The 16,060-nt window shown below is 37.8% G+C and overlaps 1 protein-coding gene across 1 annotated transcript in view; it reads right to left on the bottom strand.

The window, feature by feature from the left end:
• Positions 1–16,060, bottom strand: part of SLC30A9 (solute carrier family 30 member 9) — a 72,321-nt gene that overhangs the window by 43,835 nt on the left and 12,426 nt on the right. The window contains exons 3-6 of the mRNA XM_030881139.2: positions 6,638–6,700; positions 4,535–4,634; positions 2,333–2,425; positions 1,882–1,964 (exon numbers count right to left, since the gene is read on the bottom strand). Coding sequence (XP_030736999.1) covers positions 1,882–1,964; positions 2,333–2,425; positions 4,535–4,634; positions 6,638–6,700 — 339 coding nt within the window. The remainder of the gene's footprint in view (positions 1–1,881; positions 1,965–2,332; positions 2,426–4,534; positions 4,635–6,637; positions 6,701–16,060) is intronic.

The following is a 16,060-nucleotide window of genomic DNA, read 5'->3' as shown; positions in this document are numbered from 1 at the left end:
TTGGGACAATGGGACAGTTACATGCAAAAAGATGAAACTAGGCCATTATCTCACACCTTAAACAAAAATCAACACAAAACGGATTAAAGACCTCAATGTAAGGCCTGAAACCATAAAACTCCTAGAAGAAAACATAAGCAGCAGTACACTCTGACATCGGTCTTCACTCTATCTTTCTAGCTATACCTCCTCAGGTAAGGGAAACAAAAGCAAAAATAAACCAACAGGACTACATGAAACTAAAAAGCTCCTACACAGCAAAAAAAACCATCAACAAAATGAAAAGACAACCAACCTAATGAATGGGAAAAGAAATGAAATATCTGATAAGGGGTTAATATCCAAAAAATACAGACAACCCAATTAAACAACAACAACAAAAAAAACCCAATTAAAAAATGCAGGGGAGGGCTTCCCTGGTGGCGCAGTGGTTGAGAGTCCTCCTGCCGATGCAAGGGACACGGGTTCGTGCCCCGGTCCGGGAAGATTCCACATGCCACGGAGCGGCTGGGCCTGTGAGCCATGGCCGCTGAGCCTGCGCATCCGGAGCCTGTGCTCCGCAGGGGGAGAGGCCACAGCAGTGAGAGGCCTACATACCGCAAAAAAAAAAAAAAAAAAAAAAAAAGCAGGGGAGCTGAATAGGCATTTTTTCCAAAGACATTTTTTCATACAGATGGCCAACAGAATATGAAAAGATGTTCAACGTCACTAATTATTAGGGAAATGTAAATCAAAACACAATGAGACATCACCTCACGCCTGTTCGAATGGCTAGTATCAAAAAGGTAAGAAAAAACAAGTGTTGGTGAGGATGTGGAGAAAAGGAAAACCATATGCACTGTTGATGGGAATGCAAATTAGTGCAATCTACTAAGGAAAACAGTATGGAGATTCCTCAAAAAATTAAGAATAAAATTACCATATGATCCAGCTATCCCATTTTTGGGTATTTAATCCAAAGAATATGAAAACACTAATTAGAAAAGATATACGCACCTCTATGTTCATTGTAGCATTTATTTTCAATAGCCAAGATATGGAAACAACCTAAGCCCCCAACAACAGATGAATGGATAAAGATGTGGTATTTTTACTCAATGGAATACTACTCAGTCATAAAAAAGGTGAACTCTTACCATCTGCTAAGTGAGACAAGTCAGATGGAGAGATGTAAATACCATATGATTTCACTCATATGTGGAATATAAAAAACAAACAAACAAACAAATGAAATAAATGAACAATCCAAAGCAAACCAAAAATGTAGATACAGAAAACAGTAGTGGTTACTTGAGGGTGAAATGGGTAAAATGGATCAACTGTACAGTAACAGATGGAAACTAAATTTTTGGTGGTGATCACACTGTAGGGTAAACAGAAGTAGAAATATAATGTTGTACACATGAAATATATGTTATAAACCAATGTTACCTCACTGAAAAACAAATTTTAAAAAAAGAAACTAAACATTTCATTCCTGTGGATTTAAGTGCAGCTCTCCTTAGCATATCTGTGAATATAAAGATGCTCAACAGCTGTTTGCTTCTTCTGAGAGGCCAAAACCCCTTAGAAACTAGGATTTACCTTTAAACAGGTACAATCTTCAAATCAGACCCTAAGTTTTAATATTCATATATCTTATAGAAACCACAAACTACCTTTGCTTGCTCTCATGATCTTTAAAAAGCTATAGAGGAGAAAACAAATAATACTGTTTTTATAAAATAATTGAATCCCAAAATGAAAACTGGTATTTGCTAGAAGCAACAAAGCCAAAGCCAAGAGGTGGGCAACCACTAGGGAGGGCATAGTTATTATAGGCACAAGTCTTACTTACAAGTTGCTTTTCAGTTAACTCAGCTGTAAATTTAATATACTTACTTTCTCTATATTCTATTTCTGCTTCCTTACGAAGTTTTTTCTCTCTGGCAAGAGCTTCAGGGCTTCCCCAAACTTCCAAAGATCTATGTACACACAATCACCAACAATGACAATTTTAATGACTTTATTATAATCATATTTAAATCTAGATAACTAAAACTATATGAGAATTTAACAACAAAGCATAAGGTCCTTTAGGAAAAATATAAAGCACTTAAATTTTTCTAAATTAAATCTAAACAGTAAGAGTGAATTCAACAGCAAATTTTCTCATAAATTATGACTTTTTTGCTAACTAGTACATACTAGTAACTCTCAGATAAACTTAGAAATGTAAAAATATTCTGCTTTTAAAACATGTCATTTTAAAAATTCTGAGTCTGTCTAAAATACATTTTTATTAATCCCAAATTCAGCTTGTATTTTTATTCTAAAAGAACTATATTCTTACTTTGCCTCCACATCTGATCTCAAGTATACAGTAAAGGACTCGGTATCTTCATGAGGACTTCGTCGTCTGATTTTTCGAAGTTGTTCTAGATCACTGAAGAAAGAAATATGTTGAATTTATTCAGACAAGGTTCATATGGTTCATGTACTTAAAAGGATTAAGGGCAGATAAAAGCCACTACACTGATCCTCATTTTAATAGCTAAATCTGTATAGCCTATAAAAAGCAGTTTAAAGATGACATTTTGTACACAAAAGTGACTTAGAGACAGTTGAAACACTAAGAATTATTCTTGATGCTCAATATAGATACCATAACATAATATGTAGAGAGTCAATTCCTTTATTAGTGCTTGCATTTTATCTGCTAGGGACACACCATTGCAATGTCTGATGTATGAAGAAAGAAAGTGAAAAGTGGAAAGAACATGGATTAGAGTATTATCCCTCTATTTAAGAATTTAAATTTAAAATTTACAGTCATTTGTTTATATCCAGATTAATACTAAGTGGTAATATCATTCACAGATACCAAGTTATAAAGAATATGTGTCAATTTCATGCTATTTAATTATTTTCCTTTCTCTTAAATTCTGAAAGGTTAATACATTCATCAAGTCACTGCTAAATAGTCATACTAAATTTGATCATTGGTCTTCCTAAGGAAAGTTTGTAATAGCAACGAAAAGACCTATAAATAAAAATCTGGGGCGTATCCTGGTGGCCTAATAGTTAGGATTCCAGGCTCTCACTGCCGTGGCCTGGGTTCAATCCCTGGTCAGGGATAAGATCCTGCAAGCTACGTGGCGCAATCAAAAAATAAATAAATAAAAAGTAAAAATAAAATAAAGTAAGTTTAACAATCAACTATCACACATCAAAAAAAAGTCTGGGGCTTCCCTGGTGGCGCAGTGGTTGAGAGTTCGCCTGCCGATGCAGGGGACACGGGTTCGTGCCCCGGTCTGGGAAGATCCCACATGCCGCGGAGCGGCTGGGCCCGTGAGACATGGCCGCTGAGCCTGCGCGTCCGGAGCCTGTGCTCCGCAACGGGAGAGGCCACAAGAGGCCCACGTACCGCAAAAAAAAAAAAAAAAAGTCTGGACCAAGTAACAAAAGATATATATTCTGGTTCCCTCTCTGTCACTGACTCACTAAATAAGCTACATCATCACTCTTTATTATGTTCCCTGGCCTATAATGTGGAGATAGCGATACTTAACCTACTTAACTCACAAAATTGTTGTATGTGAAACAGAATATAGTTTTATATCATTATTATAATTGGTTGTTGTTTCAATAGTTATGGAAGTTATAAAACTGATTACAGGAATCCTTATTTCTTGATATTCTACCATAGATCATATGACCATGGGCTGGGGGTGGGGTGGGGTGGGAGAGGCTAGATCATCTGATGTCGAAATTACCAAGATATCTTGCACATAAATATGGTTTTTCTAGGTAAACACACAAAAGAGGGGGAAAAGTTTAAATTTGTGGAAAATACCTCACTAAATCTCTTTAATTACAAGAAAATTAATAACAAGATACCAGAGAGAAGGAAAATAATTTATACTCAACGTGAATCACAGCTAGAGTGTGAACATAAACATAATAAAACTGCTTTACCAAAAAAACCAAAATTTTAAAGTTATACAAATATGCAAATAATCTTATTGATAATTTTACTACATATTAACATAACAATAAACTCCTAAGGTTCTTGTGTGACACAAAGATATTGAAGAACCTACCTTTTTGAGTTAAAGGAGCCAAGAAACACTGGAACTGCTCGTGCTGGAGCAGCCTTCAGTTTAGCAAGCTAAAAATTGTAACTTTTTTTTTTTCACGGTACGCGGTCCTCTCACTGTTGTGGCCTCTCCCATTGCGGAGCACAGGCTCCGGACACGCAGGCTCAGCGGCCATGGCTCACGGGCCCAGCCGCTCCACGGCATGTGGGATCTTCCCAGACCGGGGCACGAACCCGCGTCCCCTGCATCGGCAGGCGGACTCTCAACCACTGCGCCACCAGGGAAGCCCCAAAATTGTAACATTTTTTTAACTGAATAAAAATACTTCTTCAATTTAGGAAGGAGCCGTGGTAAGGTTTCCACATGGATGTTAGCGGGTTAACAAATTCTAGGAAATAACTGGCTATTTAGATTTAGATAGAGCAAACTACCCCATTTTTAAAAAATTACTGTACCTGGATTTGAGGCAGAACTCATTCATTGCTCTGACTCCAGTGATGAAATTATTCTGAGTGTACTTTGGTCCATATTCCCTCTTTTTAAGGACTGCTTTGACTAAAACCAAAAATATAGGAAAACATACTAAATATGTACATTGGAAGTCACATTTGAAGATGAACATATGCTGAGTTTTAAGTGGATTCACTAATGAATTCCATAGAAAACTGTTTTTCCTGATGAACTGAATGGCGTCAGAAAAAAAAAAGTTTACTCCAAGTACAGAACAGGACAGAATTACACTTGTACCCACCCAGCTTTATCTCCATGGTTCATCAGTAAATGATGACAAAATGTCAACCCTTTGTCTAAAGGATACCTTATATAGGTATTACTGGTCTGTTTAAATCGTACTAGTATAATTTAAATTGCTTAGGGTCTAAATGAAAATGAACTGAAGTTTCAATAAAAAATTAGACGTTGGTTCGGTGTTTTACAAACACTGGTGAAACCAGCATTTTATAAAAAATGAAAATAGAAAGTAATCAAAGAGTACTGCACATAATGAAGAACAAGCACTTTTTGTGAAAACTTGTTTCAGTTACATATAGTAATCTATATATATACTAGATCATTAGTATTTCTTAAGTGGGTTGCAGTCAAAAAAGTCTGAAAGTCATTGGGCAATTTCACATAATGTAACGAAGATGAAGTAACTATAAGGAACATTTTTATCAGTTAAAAATTATAGGAAGTTAATTATAGACTATAGGTAAAATACTGCCTTCTAAATTTTTCCTATTATCAAGTATCAACCTGTTCATAAAAAAGCCAGAGACATCAATAATAAAATAAAATACCAATTTGGCATCAATTATAGTCTATGAATTAAAAATTACAGTCAACATTGGTCTGTTCATTTTTATAGTGAGACTTTTGGTCACAAAACACAAATAACATAAGCAAACCTCTGAAAATTGTTACCCAGCCACTTCATATTCTATTCTAATGTCTAGTAACTATTGAGTTTTCTATTGTACTTACAAGTTGAAAGAATAAATTAAGACTAAAATTATCCATCACTACAGTAGGTAAAAAGAATCTTAAAATAACACACAAACTATTAAAATCAAAGGCACAAATAATAGAACATTAACAAGTTAACAAGAACATTTCAAAAATAAAGTCCAATATAAAAACCAAAACCTTATTTGAAAAAAAGTATATAAAGAAGTTCAGGTTTCTTTTTGCATGAGTTTCTCTAAACTACCTTACTCTAAAAATCCTAAAATTCTAAGTCCAAATAAACTTCTCTGGATCAGAGAGGAGAATTACATTGCTCTTCAAAAAGATTAGGTTTTTTTTTACATTATTTTTTAATAATTTCTTCAAAGTAGCTAGAAATCCCTGTTGGCCTGTCCTAGCCCAGATTACTGATGATAAGACAACATTAAGTAGTCTTAATTGTGACTGTACACTATCATCTCCAAAGTTATCCTAGAAAAGAAGTCCCATTTTTAGCACAATCTTATAGGGAGGAAACTAAGGCTCAGAGAAATAAAGTAAACTGCCCAAAGTCTTACAGCTAGTATGTCCTGAAGTTACAAATTGAATCCACTTTTATCTGACGCCAAAGCCATGATGCTCCTAATCACAGAATTAGTACCTCCATGAAACATGCTACTTTGGAGATGGAAGCCATAGCGCGTTATAAAGAAGAGAGCTGCAAACGAGAATTCCTTCATCACTCAATCACTCCCAGAAAAGGAAATCAGACAAGAATGTCCAAACTCTACCTGGATTTGAACAAGCTGTAGGTGTTGGCCTCTTGTTCTTTATTAATCACATTACTTTTCTAAAAATGATAAAGCAATTGATTTTTATTTGCCATTACTCCTTTCTTTGGGCTTTTGCAAAAAGAACTTGCATAAAATTTATGACTAAAATGCAAAGTAAACTTCAGTAGAAAATTAGTGTATAAATGGAATAAATCCTTATGGTCAATATATTTAAAGAAAAATGAACATACCCTTATAACTATAAAGAGCTCTATATAAACTAACTTTATATATTTAATTCAAAACACCATTATAATAAAAAATAGAATAAAATATATTTACCTCTTACTTGGAGAGGTTCTTGCTTAATAAGTGGAGCTTTCAGTTCTGCACCAATATTCTCTGCTGTAAAGTTCATTTTTAAAAAGATATTAAGCAGTTGTTTTCATACAAACCTATAAACTTAATTAATATTAGCTGACAATCTGGCAATGTATAAAAAAGATAATATTATCACATGGGCTTCCCTGGTGGCGCAGTGGTTGAGAGTCTGCCTGCCAATGCAGGGGACATGGGTTCGTGCCCTGGTCCGGGAAGATCCCACATGCCGCGGAGCGGCTAGGCCCATGAGCCATGGCCGCTGAGCCTGCGCGTCCAGAGCTTGTGCTCCGCAAGGGGAGAGGCCACAACAGTGAGAGGCCCGTGTACCACAAAAAAAAAAAAAAGATAATATTATCACAGACCAAGTTGGATTTATCCTAGGAATGAAAGAGTAGTTAAACATTAGAAAAGCTATTAATTCCCCTCATTAACAGATTGCAGGAGAAAAACTATAGAATCATTTCAGGAGCTAAACAAAGAGCATTTAATAAAATTCAGCACCCATGCAAGTTTCAAACCTTTTTAAGAAAATTAGGACAAAAAGGAATTTCCTTAAAGGGTAAAGCAAACCTATAACAAATATTGCATTCAATGGTGAAAATTTAGATGCATCACTTTAAAACAAGGGCACATGCTGTCAATTCTTCCACCCAAAACTGTTCTATAGATACTATTCAATGAAGAAAGGATGACAATTAAGTGGTTATTGGAACAACTGCACAACTCCCTCCCCTCCAAAAAATTTAATGAAAGAAAACTGAAATCTACCTCACACCATAAACAACCAATTCCAGGTAAATTAATGACTTAAACAGGAGAAGATATATCCAGCAAATATAATCAACAAAGGATAACTATCAAGAATATTTAAGAATTCCTCCAGATCTATTAACAAAAAGACAACCATTAGAAAAAATAAGGGCAGAAGACAGGAACAAACTTGCACAGGAAAGGAAATACAAATAACCAATAAACATATGAAGAGATGATAGCCTCGGGCTTCCCTGGTGGCGCAGTGGTTGAGAGTCCGCCTGCCGATGCAGGGGACACGGGTTCGTGCCCCGGTCCGGAAAGATCCCACATGCTGCGGAGCAACTAAACACGTGCACCACAACTACTGAGCCTGCGCTCTAGACCCCACGAGTCACAATTACTGAGCCCGTGTGCCACAACTACTGAAGCCCACGTGCCTAGAGTCCATGCTCTGCAACAAGAGAAGTCACCGCAATGAGAAGGCCGCATACCGCAACGAAGAGGAGCCCCCGCTCCCCACAACTAGAGGAAGCCCGCATGCAGCTTGCAAATAAACAATAAACAAATAAATAAAATAAAAAGGTTTTAGAAAAAAGAATGCAAGGTTCTCAGGTTAGGTGGTAAATTCCCAGGCGTTGATTTTATTATTCTTTCTAACTTACATATACATAGCATGTATTCTTTTATATGTATCAAATATTTTGTAATAAAAATCTCACCCTTAAAACCTTTTATCATATCTTCATTCAATAATATAACATTTTGGAGCTTATTAACAATAGCTAACATTTACTAAGTATGTGCCATGTGCCACATACAGTACACTATGTGTTTTACCTGCATTATTTCATTTAATCCTCACAAAACTGCTCTGAGGTAAGTACTATTATTATCTTCATCTTATTCAGGAAGTTTTGGAACTTCCCTCAAAGTCACACAGCTAGTATTTTAAACATGGAAGCACAGTCAGGATTGAAACCCAAGTCATTTCGATTAGTCTCCTCTCTTAACCACTTTCCTACATTACCTCTATGTTTAAAATAATAATTGATTTATAAGTAGATATTTGTGTATTTTTGGGAAAAGAGGATAGAAGTGAAAACTGGATCAGCAACATGAAGATCACTGGCAACCTTCTGACAACAGCAGTTTCAGCAGGAAGAGTAGGGACAGAGCAACAGGTTGAGGTGAGAATGGGAGATGAGAAAGTGAAAGCAATATCTGGACTTTCAGTAAGAGCTGGAAAAGAGGATGGAATCAAGGAAATATTGATTTTATTTTATATAGAGGTGGAAATAATGAAATAAATGGAAATGAACCATTTCTACATATTTAGAATATGAGTATATATAAATGATAGGCAACACCATGAAAGGTGACTGACTACTTGGTTACCCGATTTAGACTTCTGCCATCTTACCGTCTGACTTCGGTTTACCATCCATTTTTCCTTTGCTTTTATTTTTCTTTTGCCTTTCTTGCCATCTGTTAGATTTATAAAGTTTTCTATATCCTCCTCTCACCCCACGCCCATGCTGGTTTCAAATTTATAAGATTATAGTTCTACTGTTTTCATGATTCCATTTAGAAATTTAACATACATAACTTTCCTATAAATCTTTCTAACCATCTGTTATTCCCCATCTCTACCTTCCTCTGAACAAGAAAAAAACCTTTAACCACTGAAAACTTCTTCTATCTTATTACTCTTGACTAAAATTGTAGCATTTAGTATAAAATGTTTATGATTTTTACTATCAATAATTAACTTTCCAACACATTTTATCCACTTCTTGCTTTTCACTGTCCCTTTTATATCCCAACGCTTCTTTCCCTGAGTTTACTCTGCATCTTATGGAAATACATATTTGAATAGTTTTTTTTAATGTGGGTAGGTTAGTAGTAAATGATAGTCATCTTTATATATGTGAAATGTTTTTATTTTGCCTTCCCTCTAGAATGATTATTTAGACAAGTATAAAATTCTAGGGTAACATTTATTTTTCCTCTTACCCTTTCATGGCTATTACTCCAAATCACTCCTCCCCTATTTTCTGCTATTGTTGCAGATAAAAAGTCTACTTCAAGAGAGCAACAATTGTACTGATAGCAGGCTGACTTTCTCTTTGGCAACTTTTAAGTTGGGTTGTTTCTTGTTTCAGTTTTGAAATCTATGGGTTTCTTTTCATTTACCCTGTTTAGTACTAAAAGTGTATTTTTGATCCGAAGATCCTTGTTTTTCTCAAATTCTGAAAAATTCTCATCCATTATCTCTTTATATATAATTTCTACACCATTTCTCTATTCTCTCTCTCTCTCTCTGAAATGTCTATTAAATATAGGCTAGAGCTTCATGCCTTTTTAAAGCTTTTTCATTTTCTTGGAAAATCTTTTTGCTTTCCTATGCTCATTCAGGGTGAATTTCAATTTACTAATTCTCTACTTGACTATGGCTATTTAATCTATTAAATTCTTACTTTAGTGATCACACTTTTATTTGTAAGCTCTATAGTTGGTTCTTTCCCAGATTTCCTTGTTCTGCTTTTATTTCTGCCAGTTTGTGTTTCAAAATATGAGTACTCCTCAAGTCCATTCTCTACGTCTGTGTCTCTATTCTGTCCTGCCCCTCTCTGTGTCTCTATTCCTGTCCTGCCCCTACGTTCATCAGAACCATTTTTTTTCAAATTCCATATGTGTGTTAACATACGGTATTTGTTTTTCTCTTTCTGACTTACTTCACTCTGTATGACAGACTCTAGGTCCATCCACCTCACTAGAAATAACTCAATTTCGTTTCTTTTTATGGCTGAGTAATATTCCATTGTATATATGTGCCACATCTTCTTTATCCATTCATCTTGTTGATGGACACTTAGGTTGCTTCCTACATGGTATTTTTTGATAACCAAAATGTGCAGAAAATCCCAAAAGGCTTTATTTTAACTATTCATCAGATCCTAAGTAGGTTATGATGGCATAGTAGTAAAAAAAAAAAAAAAAAAAAAGGCTTAAAAACACTTCTATTTAATTAATTAATAACTATGGCTTATAACATTTGACATTGATCAGTTAAATAACTGATACTTTATTTTTGTCTACCTACACAGCAAACTAATTCTAAAGTATCTTTATCTATAGAATCTATATATCAATTACTTAAAAATTTTGTTTTGGGGAATACAGCCCTGGGCAGAGAAAAGTGAAGGGACAGAGTGGCAGAATAATAAGCTTTCAACACTCACCTAGTGTCTGAACAACTGAAATCTACTGTCTAAAGTTTCACAGACAACCCTCCTTTCTACAATGATCAAAGTCATTCAAACAAATCACATAAAATAAGTTGCTCTAAAATTGATACTTTTTTTTTTTTTTTTGCGGTATGTGGGCCTCTCACTGTTGTGGCCTCTCCCGTTGCAGAGCACAGACTCCAGACGCGCAGGCTCAGAGGCCATGGCTCATGGGCCCAGCCACTCCACGGCATGTGGGATCTTCCCGGACCGGGGCACGAACCCACTTCCCCTGCATCAGCAGGCAGACTCTCAACCACTGCGCCACCAGGGAAGCCCTAAAACTGATACTTCTGGATATTCTTCTCACCACAAACTGTCTAGACATTACTAATTATATAGTGTTATGAATCACAGGGAGGTTCCTGGTTGCGTAGTGGTTAGGGTTCTGGGCTTTCACTGACATGGCCCAGGTTCAATCCCTGGTTGGGGAACTGAGATCCTACAAGCCACCCAGTGCAGCAAAAAAGAATCACAAACAAGAAATGCTAGTAAATGGCTCAAACACATGTATGAATACTTTTTTTGCACACCACCATCTTAATAAACTTACACTGGATCACTGGAGTAGAATCTTTATGATTTCAATAAGTAACCAGACATTCTATCCATGAATATCTCTAGAAGTTTGTTTTAAGCTCAAGCCCTGGCTGTTTGCCACACATCTGCTGTCATTAGCAAAATTAAAACTGATTTTACTAAAATTTAAAACATTTGAATGCTCCTTAAAAACTTAAGGATTCCTTAGCAAGTCTCTGCCTCTTAATGAGCTGTTTCTGACTTTATCATGTGATCTGAATTATTCAGAAGTCGATCTCAAACTCTTAAATATACAAATTATCTTTCAATCAAGCAATTACTTGCTGTCTATCTGATGGTTAACAAGGTCTAATTTGGCCTAAGCAAATTCTGAAAACTTGAGCCCAAAATAAAACAATCAATAAACAATGTACTCCGAATATAATAAAATAAACTAACATCTTAATTTCAGTCAGCAGAGAAAAAAGAAACCTAGTCACAGATTTCAATTTCAAGCCTTCTGTATAGTGGAACCAACATTAAATATTTTTGCCTGAGTCGATGTTCATCTCAGAAAAGCATTATAACATGTTTTACCTTTAATTATATTATTTCATCATCTGTTTCTTCTCCCATTTCAATGTTCTAATAAATATGCTTATTTCTGGAACTTAGGAACTCATGACACCCTCCATTCCTTCATCCTTTAATATCAAACTCTCAATCAATATTTACCCCAGCAGCTCTCCATCACCACAAGGAAAAGAGAAGAAACTGGCTAAAACTGCATAGTAAGCCCAAAAGAAGATGAGGCTTAGGGAAAAGGATGAAAAACAGGCATCATAAACATAAACACAGGTTTCTCAAGGAATCTGTAAAATCTTCCCTGTGAAAGACATCCGACTATAGGAAAGACAGTCTTGAAATGTTTATTATTCTTCTTCAAATACTCTCTTCTCCTAACACCATACTCTGCTTGGCTTTTCTTTTACCTCTCCAGACTGCACCTCCTCAAGTATTCTTTGCAAGCTCCTCCTCTTCCACTTGTCCCTTACTCACTGGGGATTCTGTACTAGCTCTTATCTCCCCAATCTAAACTCTCTCCCTATACTGTCTCAAACACACTCATGACTTCAGTTACCACCTGGGTGTAGCTAATAACTCCTAAATCTCTATCCCCAGGTTAGAACTCTATGCATTCACTTATTTACAAAATATTAAACCCCTACTATGGGCAAGCCACTGCTCTAGGCACTGAAGTTCCTGCTATCACGAGGCTTGTAAACGGCGGGAAAAATAAAGCAGATACTGAAAATATCAGTCAGTAATAAGTGCTAACTACACAGAGAATTAAAATGAGTGTAATATTAAAGACTGACTGGGTGTGCAGAGCTGACATGTCATTTAAGATGTAAATGACCAGGACTTCCCTGGTGGCGCAGTGGTTATGAATTCGCTTGCCAATGCAGGGGACATGGGTTCAAGCCCTGGTCCAGGAAGATCCCACATGCTGCAGGGCAACTAAGCCTGTGCACCACAACTACTGAGCCTGTGCTCTAGAGCCCACAAGCCACAACTACTGAGCCTGCGTGTTGCAACTACTGAAGCCGCGAGCCTAGAGCCCGTGCTCCACAATGAGAAGCCACCGCAATGAGAAGCCCGCGCACCGCAACGAAGAGTAGCCCCCACTCACCACAACCAGAGAAAGCCGGCGCGCAACAACAAAGAAACAACGCAGCCAAAAATAAAGTTAAAAATAGGGCTTCCCTGGTGGCGCAGTGGTTGAGAGTCCGCCTGCCGATGCAGGGGACGCGGGGTCGTGCCCTGGTCCGGAAGCATCCCACATGCCGCAGAGCGGCTGGGCCCATGAGCCATGGCCACTGAGCCTGCGTGTCCGGAGCCTGTGCTCCGCAGCGGGAGAGGCCGCAGCAGTGAGAGGCCCTCGTACCGTAAATAAATAAATTAATTAATTAAGCAAATAAATAAGTTTATTTATATTTTTAAAAAGATGTAAATGACCAAAACGGTCAGCCACATGAAGAAGGGCATCTTGGAAAGAAAAAGCAACTAGAGCACACACCCTAAAACAAGAGTAAGTTTGGTATTTTCTAAGAACCAAAAGGAGACTGATTTGGCTGAAATATAATGAGAAAGTAAGAGTGGAATTAAGGAGCCCCGGGAGAGGCTACTGCACTAATCCAGCCAAAAGATCATGTCTCACAGTAGAAAAGTAGTATAACCAACTGCCTACTAGTCATCTGCTAAGATGCCCCAGAGGCACCTATGATTCAGATGTCCAAGAATGAATCCTCACCTTCTCATTAATATATACTCCAGCTTTGGTATTCCTAATTTTATTTTTTTATAGATTAATTATTTTATTTATTTACTTTTGGCTGTGCTGGGTCTTCGTTGCTGCGCGTGGGCTTTCTCTAGTTGTGGCGAGTGGGGGCTACTCTTCGTTACAGTATGCAGGCTTCTCATTGCGGTGGCTTCTCTTGTTGCGGAGCACGGGCTCTAGGCGCACGGGCTTCAGTAGTTGCAGTACGCAGGCTCAGTAGCTGTGGCTCACAGGCTCTAGAACACAGGCTCAGTAGTTGTGGCGCACAGGCTTAGTTGCCCTGCGACATGTGGGATCTTCCCAGATCAAGGATCAACCCACGTCCCCTGCATTGGCAGGCAGATTCTTAACCACTGCACCACCAGAGAAGTCCCTTAATTTTAGAAATCAATGAAATCACCAACACAATCACCCAATCCAATCCAGTAACCATGCACTGTCCTTTACTTGACCCTCTCTCTTTCAGTCCCCCAAATTCAATCACCAGGTCTTAATTACTCAGCTCCTAAATCTCTTGCGTTCACCTACTCCCTTAAAAAAAATCATTGACATTAACCTAGACTACAGCCTCATTTGTATTACTGTTTTCAGTCTCCCTCCTTTGCAATCTGTTTTCCAGTCTGCATCTAGTTATCTTTCTAAAATCTTAAATCTGATTAAGTACTTCCTCTACTTAATATACTCCAATAGATTCCCACTGCCTAAAAAACAGCCCAAACTCCTAAACAAAACCCTAATCTGACTACTGTTTACCTCTTGAGTTTCACCCCTAGTACTTTCAAAACTACCAACCCCACCACGAGATCCTCTACTCACTATTCTAGACACACTAAGTTACTTGCAGTGTTACCTTTTTTCTCCACCATTCATCACACCAATGCCTACTTTCAGGTCACTAATTAGATATCATTTCCTATGGAAACCTTCCTCAACCACTCAAGACTCAGTTAGGTGCCCCTCCAGCACACAGTATTTCTTCTATCACAGTACTTACTATACTTTTTTTGCTTAATTTTCTATTTTAGTAATAAAGAGAATATAAACTCAGAGAGTCATTCTCATTTGCTGCCATATAAAAAGTGCTCAATAAATACTCCTTGAATAAATTAATGAATAAATGAATAAATAAAGGACTTCTTTTTTTTTTTTTTTTTTGCGGTACGCAGGCCTCTCACTGTTGCGGCCTCTCCTGTTGCAGAGCACAGGCTCCGGACACGCAGGCTCAGCGGCCATGGCTCACGGGCCCAGCCGCTCTGCGGCATGTAGGATCCTCCTGGACCGGGGCATGAACCCACGTCCCCTGCATCAGCAGGCAGACTCTCAACCACTGCGCCACCAGGGAAGCCCCAAGGACTTCTTTTTAATGCTGCACAGCAGACTAGGAAAAAAAAACTCTTCAAATGCATTGCTAAGCTAGCAAAATGATGTGACGAGGGCAAAAATGAAGGGAAAGCAGGACCTCTGTAGAATAAGAGAGCAGACCAAAGCCAGTTTTTTCCCTGATGATTTCTGTTGAAGCTTACATTCTTTGAGATTCTACTTCCACAGCTGCAAGTGGCATGGGAGAACAAAGAATAAAACTAGGTTCTGCTAAAGATGGAGAGTCTAACAGGAGATACCCAGAAAAAAAGCTAGACACCTGGCATTACTGTGACCTAGAAAAAACACACAGAGAAGGGGATAGCAAGGAAGCAAGCCTGCACCTACTCTGGTGTCACATAGTGGAGAAGAGAAAAACTCCCCTGAAAATCCTAAGGATAAGGCAGCTCACACAAGTTTATAGTCTGGATTCATGCTACCAACGTGGTCCAAAAATCTTAAGCTGACTTTAATTTTTTTTTTTTTTTTTTTTTTTGCGGTACGCGGGCCTCTCACTGTTGTGGCCTCTCCTGTTGCGGAGCACAGGCTCCGGACGCGCAGGCTCAGCGGCCATGGCTCACGGGCCCAGCCACTCCGTGGCATGTGGGATCCTCCCGGACCGGGGCACGAACCCGTGTCCCCTGCATCGGCAGGCAGACTCTCATCCACTGCGCCACCAGGGAAGCCCCAGCTGACTTTAATTTAATGTGGTCCCAAGTTGTGTCCCCAGCAGCTAACAGAGGCAAATGCAAACTCTCTATGCAGGAACACATCCTCAATAAGAGACATCAAATAGTTCCAAGATATAAAACTACATGGAAAATGAACACTTCTCAGTTTAAAAACAGATAGGGCATCATGAATGAGAGCAAGAAACGGAGGAAAAAGATAATACAGTAAGAACCAAAAGATTTCAGAGAGCAGAATTTTCAGTCCCAGATTATAAAATAGCTATGTTTAATACGCCTAATAATAAAGAAGTCTGAAAACATAAGCCAGGAGCAAGAGACCAACCAAGCAAGATGAAAAACAGAAGTAATTTCTAGAAATGAAAAATATAATCATTAAAATTAAAAACCCAACAGATGTACCAACCAGCAGATTAGAGGCAACTAAAGAGGGAAT

This window comes from Globicephala melas, chromosome 5 (assembly GCF_963455315.2).
Source record: "Globicephala melas chromosome 5, mGloMel1.2, whole genome shotgun sequence".
Lineage (NCBI taxonomy): Eukaryota > Metazoa > Chordata > Mammalia > Artiodactyla > Delphinidae > Globicephala > Globicephala melas.
The sequence above is the reverse complement of the archived record's forward strand: the minus strand, read 5'-3'. Positions and strand labels throughout refer to the sequence as shown.